The sequence below is a fragment of the Platalea leucorodia genome (genome assembly GCF_965183815.1).
Source record: "Platalea leucorodia genome assembly, chromosome: 10".
Classification (NCBI taxonomy): domain Eukaryota; kingdom Metazoa; phylum Chordata; class Aves; order Pelecaniformes; family Threskiornithidae; genus Platalea; species Platalea leucorodia.
In genome coordinates, this window is record NC_138832.1 from 12,706,952 (window position 1) to 12,717,690 (window position 10,739).

General features: G+C 64.0%; 1 protein-coding gene across 2 annotated transcripts; it reads right to left on the reverse strand.

The window, feature by feature from the left end:
* Nucleotides 1-249: 249 nt before the first annotated feature.
* On the reverse strand, nucleotides 250-10,127 carry LOC309595618 (glycine receptor subunit alpha-4; the record flags this gene model as incomplete). 2 transcript variants are annotated; one of them, XM_082322818.1, is made up of 8 exons in its annotated part: nucleotides 250-537; nucleotides 4,288-4,437; nucleotides 4,749-4,963; nucleotides 5,046-5,186; nucleotides 5,372-5,454; nucleotides 5,588-5,811; nucleotides 7,008-7,141; nucleotides 9,902-10,127. In XM_082322818.1, the coding sequence occupies 8 exons, from the start codon at nucleotides 10,125-10,127 to the stop codon at nucleotides 250-252; spliced, it is 1,461 nt and encodes a 486-aa protein (XP_082178944.1). The 2 variants fall into 2 exon arrangements, with proteins under 2 accessions (XP_082178944.1, XP_082178945.1); XM_082322819.1 differs by lacking the exon at nucleotides 9,902-10,127 and adding an exon at nucleotides 6,553-6,620 and having other exon boundaries at nucleotides 7,008-7,101.
* Between the last annotated feature and the right edge of the window lie 612 nt (nucleotides 10,128-10,739).

The window sequence follows — 10,739 nt, forward strand, 5'->3', positions numbered from 1 at the left end:
CCTAGGGTGACACCATGCAGGAGGGGTCCCTCTCCCCAGGTGCCTGTGGGGACCTGGGGTTACTGATCCTCCCCCCTCGGTGCCTCGGCATCCGAAGGGATGTGGGGGCTGCCACATGTCCAGGCTCTGAGGCCCAGCCCAGCTGTGCCGCTGCTCCGGGACAGAGGGAAACGTAGTTCTGGCTGAGCTCATGGTGCCCGGGTGCACTGCCCGGGGTCAGACTGAGAGGCAGTCATGCTTTTCTGGGCCTCAGGGCACCGAGTGGATGTCCTCTGAACGCAGGACTTTGTAGACGACCCAGTAGAAGATATTGAAGACCAGAAAGGTGAAGGGGAAGACGGCTCGGGAGATGGTGTCGATGCGCTTGGCGCGGTCGATGTAGCGCCTGCGGAGGCTCTCCCCTTCCTGCAGCAGCATGCTGGCAGCAGGGCGGCTGTAGATGCCAGGGCCCTCCCCAGCCCCGTCCTTTGGCTGCAGGCAGTGGCCCAGCCCATAGCCTCGCAAGTAGAAGCGGCTCTCACGGACGAGCTCTTCCTCCTGGCGAAGGGAAAGGCTGTCAGCCGGGGCACCCCATGGGTGCCAATACCGTAGGGTGAGCAGGCGCTTGTGGCAGCATGTCCTGTACACCCTCCAGCCAGGCAATACAGTAACGTAAGAGCCCAGTGCAAGGTTAGGCACTTTTTCAGAAAGCCTGAAGCGTGCAGGCAAAAGCGCAGGGCCAGCAGGCTGCGGGCAGAGGCAGGCAGCAGTGTGCGTGGGGTGTGGGGGCGAGCACTGACCTACTGTCTTGTCTGGGATGTGTTTTAAGGGTGCATCCAAGGGCAACTCTGACCCTGGCAGCCTGACACTGATCCCTCCCCAGCCTTCTCCCAGCTCCGGCTCGGGGGCTTGGGAAGCCCAGCTCTCTGGCAGCTGGGAGGACAGGGCTGAACTGGGGTGGGGGGTACATGGGCACATGGGGGTGCAGGGGATGCAGGTTGTGTGCGGGTGCAAGGCACAGGGGTGCAGGGTGCGCTGAGGTGCAGAGTGCATTGGGGTGCAGGGAGCTTGGGGGTGCAGGCAATGCTGTGGCAGCCATGTTTGCTGTGGGGTAAAAGCATGCCTGTGCCGGTGATTAGGAGGGGGCAGGCAGCTTCCTGGGCCAGACCTGGGCAGAGATGCAGGAGCCTGGCTACCATCAAGGCTTGCAGGGTCTCCCAGTCCCTCCAAGGGCCCAGAACCTTGTTTCTTCCCATGGCTGCTTGGTGAAGGCTGCCCAGTGCAGCAGAGGAGGGAGGCTCAGAGAGCTGGACTGCTTGCTGGTCTCTCTGCCCTTGTTGACCCCATCTCCCCTCATGCTGGCAGGGGTCTGCAGGGAGGGCAGCATGCCCATGGGGCTGCATGCCCATGATCAAGCCTGCAAAAGTGCCATGAGAGCCAGGCGCCTGCCCTCACCCTCCGGTTGCAGCCCATGGCCACTGTTCTCGGCACAGCCCTGCTTGCCTCGAGGCCCCTCGGGTGCCAGCCAGCAGTGTCCACGCTCCTCCCCGCCGACAGCTGCGCATGGTTAGCAACCCGCCTCATCCTGCTCTTTTATCCTTGGTGGGGCGGGTTGTGTGTGCAAAGATTTGCCGAGAGACTGGCACGTGTGAGCCTGGGCTGCACGTCTGGCTTCTTGCTGAGCCCCCGGACCACTCATTTGGTCTCTGTGGCTCATCCCCCCTCTGCCCCGCTGGTGCCATATCTGGCTGCAGTGGACCTCTTCTCCTGCGGCATGCTGCAGGCCAGCCCCTCATCTCGTGCCGTGCCCTGGGTGCCAGAACCCAAACGCCATCTCCGACCGGCACTGCCCTCCAAACCACGGAGAGCAGCCTCCTCGCTGAGGTCAGCCTGCACAGGCGCTCAGCCGGCAAGGGGGCTCTCATGCGGAGAGTTTCTGCCCTGGCATCTATCTTTAACTCAGCAATCCGCCAGCTAAGCAAGATTTCCCAGCGGGAAGAGCAGCAGCGGCTCAAATTGCTGAGATGAGTTCTCATTTATAGTGGAATTTTATTCCCCTGCCCCAGGCTGAGCACTTGCGGCCACCCCGGGGGACGTGGCGGGGAGAGCTGGGGTGCCCTGTGTGGCCTGGGGGGCAGCAGCTATTCCACCAGCCCGGGGAGCCAGCGGGCCCAGCCAGGGCATTTGGGGGAGGAGATGGCAGACTGGGAGTGCTGGTCCTCCCAGTTGGGCCCTCTGGGCTGGGGCAGCCCCGGGGCGCTTACTGGGGGCTGAGGCTGGGTGCCGGGAGCTCCCTGGGCCCAGCTTTGCAGGGTCTGTGGGAGGGATTTGCTGTCGGGCTGCGGCACCCAGGCTGTGCTGGCATGGGAGCTGCGGGCAGCAGGGCTCTGCTCCAGTCTCTGACCGAGCAGCAACCCAGGGTGCTCCTGGCTGCACCCAGTGCCTTGCAAGCGGCACCCCAGGGTGGCTCTGCAGCCTCCACCTCAGGGAAGCTGCACTTTCTTCTGTTTTAAGCCGGCAGATGGTTCCTGGGCTCTGCAGAGCCCCCCCCCGGCCCCAGTTGGGTGGGTGTTCATCTCGAGGGGTCAGTGCTCAGGGGCTGCGGAAGGCAGGGAGCAAGGGAGCGTGCCGGGGGGAGCCGGGAAGCCTCTCCCAGTGTCCAAGGGATGATGGTGGTGGAGGGAAGGCTTGGGGCAGCCCGGCTGGGCGGGGAGGTGAGGATGTACCAGGCCTGATCTCCTCCCTGGAGCTGCGGTCATCCACCAGCAGTTCCCCACCAGCCTGGGAGCCTGTCCTGCCCCACTGCTCTTCCCTACGCCTGAAGCTGCAAATCGCCCATGTGCCCTGAGCAACTGCCCGTGCTGGAGCTACTGCAGGCAGCCGCAAGTGCCTCAAACCTGCCTGCGCCAGGAAAGCAGGGCAGGCAGAGACCTCACCCTGCCAGAGCTGTGGGCACGGGCTGGGGAGCTGGGCAGCAGCCCAGGAGTGGCCATTCAGTCTGCCCCAGCATCATTCATCCCTTGGCAAAGGACTGTGCTGGTCCTGCTTTACGGAAGGGGAAACTGAGGCACGGAGCAGCGGTGTCTCCAGGGAAATCTGCTCCATTCCCACCCCTCAAATCTCTTTTCAGCCCAGGGATCGGCAGCTCCATCCTATGGGCGCATGCTCTGTGCTAATCACTGCCATGCTTCTTCCAATGGGCCTTTGCTGGCCCCTGGGGCCGGCCCCTGGGGTGCTTGTTTTGGGGAGGGGTGGGGTGGGGCTGGCTGGGGGTGCGCTGCACTGCGTGGGGGGGGTGCTGGAGGGTTGTGCTTTACCCGGGAGCTGGAGAGCTGTGAGAGCGTCGCGTAGGTGTGCTCGCCGCTGTGCCGGCTGCTCAGCTGCCACAGGGACTCCAGGCTGGCCGTCCCGCTGCTCAGGCCCTTTTGGCATCCAACAGTGCGCACCAAACAGAAACAGGACAGCGGGTGACCTATGGCTCTGCCCCGGCCCTCGAGACAGCAGCTCTGGGAGCCAGGATGGGAATGGTGGGTGGGACAGGCGCTCCATGTTGGGGGCAAAAGGCCCCCCAGCAGTGCCCAGGCACTGGGATCCGTCTTCAGCACATGCAGAAGGGATTTGGCTGCACAGGGCACTGCGAGCCTGTGTGGTTTATACGTGTACTCATGTTTTCCATGGAGGTCTGGTGCCTCGCAGTGCACTTACAGCAAGAAAATGAGAGTGGGGCAGGCGTGTGCCTTCCCTGAGCATCTCGCAGGCCTGATTCCTGTGCCGATGGGCTGGTGGAGGGGAGGGCTGTCCCGCAAGCGTAGGACCCTGCCTCTCCAGGCCCTGCCGTGCTCCCGTCTGCAGCTCAGACCCTGTCCCTGGCTGCCACTGGGTCCCCTTGGTGCTTCACTGCCCTGATGCAGCAGCGAGCTCCTGTCACTGCTGTGGCACAGCAAGGAGCCCAGGTTTGGGGCTGCAGGTAAGGGGAAAAGCCGTTTCCCCTCTCCTCGCTGTTTATTTTTGTGCTTTTTTAGAGGAAGCAGAGCCCGAGGATGTCCCAGCAGGAGGAGGATGGCACCCTGGGTGTGTTTGTGCTGGTGGGGCCTGGGGCACTGTGCTGCTCAGGCAGGCAGAAGGACTGCACTGCCCGTGGGTCCCTGATGTGCCAGAGGGGCCAGCCGCAAGCCCCGGGCAGCGGGCACAGCCCAGTGCCGAGCCCTGCCCCAGCGACAGCAAAGAAACTGGCCCTGCAGCCCCAGGGTGTCCCATCAGCAGCTGAGGACGGGCAGACGTGTGACAGTGGTGGCAGGAGGGACTCACCATCCTCTGCCGCCGCTGGCGCCGGCGCAGGCGCATGAACTCCTTGTGCTGGCGGGAGACGAAATTGACGGCTGCGTACTCCAACAAGGCGGCAAAGACGAAGAGCAGGCACACGGCCATCCAGATGTCGATGGCCTTCACGTAGGAGACCTGTGAGGGCGAGAGGGGGCTCAAGCACCCACTGCCCCTCGCCTCTCTCATCCCCCCCACTGCCAGCTTCACCCCGCTGCCAAGGGGCACAGGAGCCCTCTTAGCTGGGACACATGGGCCAGAGCTCGCCTGGCCAAGCAGCGCTGTGTCCTCCCCTTGGCACACACAGTGCCCCAGCCGGCAGGGCTATGGATCCAGCCGTTCCCAAGGGAAGGCTGTCCCTGCCCCTAGGGCACTGGGGGCAGCAGCGGGCACCCTGGGTACCCCGGGCAGGCTGCAGCGTGGAAGCCCAGTGTGGGGCTGGTGCTGACCTTGGGCAGGGAGGCACGGGAGCCGGCGCTCTGCGTGGTCATGGTGAGCACGGTGGTGATGCCCAAGCCCACCCGGGCCGGTGCCGCATCCATGTTGATCCAGAAAGAGACCCAGGAGAGGATGACAATGAGCAAGCTGGGGATGTACATCTGGATCAGGTAGTAACCCATCTGCCTCTCCAGGTGGAACTTCACCTCGATGCAGGTGAACTTGCCTGTGGGTAAAGACAGCCTTGATGGGCGAGAGGGGCCTCCGGGCCGTGGCAGGGGGCTGGCAGCAGGTCCCTGGGTGCTCACCTGTGTTGTAGTACTTGGTGCAATAGCCCAGGTCTTTCTCATCCCTGAGGATGAACTGCGGGAGCGTCAAGCCCTCTGCCACTTGCACGGCCTCCTGCTCCTCCAGCCACTCGAAGATGAGGTCATTCATGGTGTAGCCAACTGGAGGGGATGGAGGGAGCCATGGGATAGGGGACATACACCCTGTTCATCCCCCCCCGAACGACTGCTCCTTCCTGCTCACCTCCCTCAGAAGCAAGGAGATGCCAGCCTTTGGGATGGGATGGGACAGGATAGGATGGGATAGGGGGGACAAAGCACAGCTTGAAACCCCCCCAGATACTCACAGCTCTCCAGCTGCATGGTGCACGTCTGGATGTCCATGGGGAAGTTCTTGAGGTCCATGGGGCAGGACAGGACCAGCGTCAGCCTGGAGGAGGCAGAGGAAAGGAGGGGGTTGCTGGGGGCTGGGGCAGTCCTGGGGGGTAAAGCTGCCCCATGGGAGGTAAGAGAAAAGCTTCACCTCCCCACTTGGGCACTGCACCGGAGGAGAAGGGTTCTACCTAATGCTGTAGAGCACGTTGCCATTCTTGAAGATGCGCAGCAGCTTGTTGTCAGTGGTGACCTCATGGAAATTGGCCCCTTTCTCATTGGCAAAGAACAAGTCTGGCTTCCAGATGGAGTCGAGCATGGAGGGGTCGAGGTCGAGGGAGTCGTCGGGGTACTCGCGGTAAGCCAGGCGGGGGTCGTTCCACTGCTGCCGCAGGAAGACGTTCACCCGGTAGTCCTGGGACAGAGGGCACCGCGTCAGCTGGGAGCACCCCACGGTGCCCGGGGAGGAGGAGGAAGGAGAAGATGGAGGAGGACGTGGAAGGGGTCTCAGTTGAGGCTCAGCCTTGCAGGTGCTGCCTGCCTGACACTAACCATGCACAGGCCAGGGGCAGCTCAGGAGCCTTCCCACGCTGTCGGCAGCCAGGGGAAATTAAAAAGACAAAGCCACATCAGCCAAGAGGAGGAGGAGAACCTGTAGCTGCCGCCTGCAGCGTTCCTCACAGGGCTCTGTGGCCCTCTGGGAGGGGGTTGCTGTGATGGTTGATAGTATTAAGGCTTTGCAGCAGCACAAATTGGGAATTTTTAGCTTTGGGTCTTCCTCAGAGGAGTTCCTCATGCACCCAAGGAGGCTGGGGATGGTGGGGAAACAGCTCGTTTGCGTTGTACGGCACCTGCCGAGCCTGTGAAGAGCAGGGAGCTACTGCCAGCTGCCTCGCTCTGACCCTTTGGGGTGTTTCTCCCAGCTCAGGCACAGGGAATGTAGCCCACACAGCCAAGCTCTAGTTAACTGACCCCAGAAAAGCCACAGCCATTTGCTATGGCTCTGCATGTCCCCACCGCAGTGCCAGGGCTGGCTCTGAAGAAGGGCTCACAGGACCCCTGTGAGCACGGCCATGGGCTCAGGCACTGGGACCCACAGCCACCACCAGCACCGAGGCGCTGGGAGAGGAGCCCGTCATCCTGACAAAACCCTCACCATGGTGGTCTCGGTGACGGAGCTGAAGCTGTTGATGAAGATGTTGCATGTCACGTTGACGGGCGGACCTGGAAAACAGCATGAAGCTTCCTCTCACCGCTGGCCGGGGAGACACGTGCACCACACAGGCACACGAGGGGACGCCGCCTCCTGCGCACGCTGCATGGATGAATGCACACGAGCATCCCCCTGCCCACTGGGGTCACCCCCGTAGCGTGCTGAGGTGAGCCCCAGCACACCCTGCAAGCACTGCAGCTGCCCATGCTGTCAGGCAAAGCAGGCACATGCAGGGAGGCTGTGATCGCAGGAGCAGCTGGGAATTTGGGGAGGGTGTTGGGACGGAGGGATGTGGGTCAGGGTCCTGCCCCCAAACCCATACCTGCCCGTTCCCTGGTTTTGGGCAGCCATAAGCGTGGGTCACTGCCAGGTTTGGGAGGCTCACGTCTTCCCCTTACCTTTGAAATTGGGTCGAATCCGGGCGTCATACCTTGACGTTCGTCCCATAAGCTTGTCCAGGAAATCAGAGGGTGACATGGGCGGGGGTGAGCTTCGGGAAGCAGCTTTAATCTCCTCCCGCCCTGAGACCAGCCTGCGGGGCAGACGAGGCAGGTTAGCTGCCTGCCGGCACCAGGCACAAATGCACCTGCACAAATGCACCTGCAGGCACATTTCGGCACCCCGTGAGGAAGTGGGGAAGCCACTGTGCCCACACTGCATCTGCTCCAGAGCTGAGTCAGCGCGCTGACCCCAGGACCCCTTCCTCCTTCCGCTGTGATCCCGGCGGCTCCCTGCCTCGCCTGCCACAGCCTGAGTGCCATGTGCCTGTGTTTTGCCTGTCCCCCTGCCAGCAAAGCCCCTGCCTGCCATGTCCCCTGGCACAGCATTCAGGGCTGGGTGCCTCCTGGCTCCAGGGCTGTGGTGGGGATGGGGTGCAGCAGGCAATGGCCTCATGCATGGCAGCTGGGCTCTGTGTGGGTGCTGGAGGGGGAAAGTGGGAAGGGTCCCTCCCGGGTTCAGTCGCCAGCCCCGGCTTGAGTTGCCGAGCAAACATCCGTGCCCCACCTGGAACAGACTCACGGCTTGGGGAGCTTAGGGGACACAATACCCCACTCCGAGGCATGGGCTGGCCTGGTGTGAGTGAGGAGATGCCCAGGAGCACAGCTGGGGTTGTGACATCTTGCCAGGGGCCAGGATGATGTGGCAGAAGAGGAGCAGCAAAGCCCACCTCCACACTGGCCGTGGCGCAGAGCTGACATGAGCCCTCCCACGCAGCGCTCTCAACGATGATGGAGACTTATTTAAACTGACCTTGGAGGGGATATTTTTGTGAACGCATCTTAGCCTGCCAGTTTGTCTCCTTCTGTCAGTCTATAATGATCATTTCAAGGAACAATGCGAGAGACGTTCGCTCACCACATTGCCAGGTATGTGGCTGTGGTGGAGAGGAATTAGCTGGAGATGTCCAGACACAAAGGGAGCTTTGAGCACACTGCCGGTGCTGCTGCATGCTGCCTCATAACTCTGCCAGGTCCATGCCCTGGTGGGTCCCACTCCTGCTTGGAGCTGCAACCCCATTATCACAAGCAGAGGGTGATGCTGGGAGCTGGGACCCGCTGGGGTCCTTGTTCCTACCAACACACCTTGTTCCTACCTCCTCTTGGGGAGTGGGATTTATCCTGGAGGGGCTTATGTGCATTCTTGCCAGCTAGAAACAGCAACAACAGCCACCCCAAAATGATCCAGCCGGGCAGGTTTTCCCTTAATTGGAGACAGGCAGCAGAGAGTACCTGAGACCTGAGGCCAAGAGCAAAAGGCTGGGAGAAATTCCCCTTCTAGGAGCTGCATTAGAGAGGTGTGCCTTTGGGAGGAGGGCTGCGAGAGGCCAGGGTAACAAGGAGTTAAGTCAGACCTCTGCCTGCCACATAGCCATGAGCCATATCCTTCTGGATGGAGAGGAGGATGAGGGTTCTCCCCTGGAGCATGTGGGAGGAAGGCTCCCTTGGCTCCGCAACAGCTAGTTCCTTGAAGAGGCTCAGCTAACTGGCCGAGCAGCGGTGGATCTGCAGCCTCAGCGATGCTCGGACCTTAGGGACTGCAGGGGGTGCGGAAACGCCCGGGGTGCAGCCACCTCCAGCGGCATCGCTGGCAGGGCCATGCTGGCACACAGCCCCTGGGTCCTGGCTCTTCTCAAGGTTTGGCTGCAGCTCCCCAGTTCAGGCACTGCTTGCCCCAGGGGACTCTGCCACTAACCTGGCCTGGGCACTGCGGGGCCCTGGAGCTCAGCATCTCCATGGAGCGAGGGGATGGTGGGACTGGAAAGCACTCACGTCTGCCTAAAAATGCCACCCCGAGACAAGCGGTTTCCGCATATGAAGCGATGACATTTTGACACAATTTCCCCCCTCCCTGCCACAAATGCTGCGGTTCCCCCTCCCCACACTGCTCCAGCCGTACTGGCTGAGTGGTGGGAGCAGGAGTGGGGGCAGGGAATGGGCTCAACCCAGGGGTACTGCAGCCCCCCAGCCCCTCCTTGCCTGGTCCACTCTCCCCTGCATCCCACCTTGTCCCAGATAGCACCCAAGGTGGCTGGAGAGGAAAAAAGGGACCTGGGGGCTTTGGATTTTCCATCCAAGTGGACCAAGAGTTGTTCCTGCACCCACGGGACCTGGGGCACCCACCGACCTGGGCAATCCAGTCAGGGACTGTACTGGGTCCTCCCCAAACACCCTGAGCCAGGAGAGGGTCTGGGCATCACAGGGGCTTTGCAGCACTGGAGAAGGAGCTGCCTGGGCCATCACCTCGCTCAGCTCATCCCTTCCACTGTGGCAAGGGTCCCCACCTGGCCTGGGGACAGGGGGACCATTGGGGACCCAGCACTGGGGCAGGGGCTGCTGGGGACAGGCAGAGCCCAGCTGTGTGCGGCTGGGGCTGGAGGGGGAAGGTCTGGTGGGTCCCTGGGGTGCTGGGTCAGGGTCTCGGGGAATGGGGGGCCAGGCCAGATTTGAGGGAGCTCTGGTGGCCTGCGGGGAGGTCCGGATCGAGGCTGGGAGGGTTCTGGCTAGGGGGAGCAGCCTCTGGAGAGAGGTCCGGATCGGGGGTGGGGGTGCGGGTCCCGGGGCTCCTCCGGGAGGGGATGCCCGGGTTCCACAGGAGAGATCCATCTCCGAGAGGGGGTGATGCCCGGGTCGCAGAGGGAAAATGTGGCTCCCGGGGGATGGGGGTCCGGGTGCCGGAGGAGGGGGTTCTGGGGGAGCGGTGCGGAGAGCAGCGGCCTCCCCAGCCCCACGGCCCGCGAGTGGGGGCCGCCCCGCCGGACGCGCAGCGCCGAGCACCCGCGCCGTGCGCTCACCTGAGCGGGCCGCGCCAGGGCAGGAGGCAGCCGAGGAGGAGGAGGAGGAGGAAGGCGAGGGCGCCGGCCCGGAGCGCGCCCATCCCGCCGTAGCCCGCAGCCCAGCCGCCCCGGGCGCACGGGCATGACCCGGCCGGCGGCGGCGGCGCCCCCGCTCCCGCTCCCGCCGCACCGGGGCCGCTGCCGCCGCCGCTGCCGCCTCCCCCCGCCCGGTCCCGCTCCTCATAGTCCGGACGAGCGGGAGCCCGCCGCGGGGTGGGCGCCGGCCGGCTGCGGGCCCCGGGAGCCGGGCGGAGCCTCGCCCGCCGCGGCGGGGAGGAGGCGGGCACGGCGGCGGGGGGCTCCCCGCCGCCGTGCCCGCCTCCTCCCCACGGCCTCGGGGACCTCTGCCGCCCCGTCGGGGCCGTCCTGGAGCCTACGTCCCCCGTGGGGACTCCTCGGCGCGGGGCCCTGCCCCGGTGCTGGGGAGGGAGGCGGCTCCCTGCGGGGTTTGCAGGGTCCCGGGGCGCACCGGGGTCGGGGGGATGCGCTGGTGCGCTGGGATCGAGGGGTGCGCTGGGGCTGGGGGATGCGCCGGGACTGATGGCTGTGCTGGGATCAAAGGATGTGCGGGGCTGAGGGATGCTCCGAGGACAAGGGACGTGCTGGGATCGAGGGATGCGCTGGGGCAGAGGGATGCCCTGGAGGTACTGCCCGTCTGAGCGGGAGGGAGCGGCTGGGAACAGCCGGGCTCCTTCCCCCTTCTGCCTGGCCTGGCGGTGCCTGTCCCGGGGCCGCAGTCCAGGGCCCGCAGGCAGGCTGGGGCACAGACCCCGGGGGGCTCAGCCCTGTTGCTGGG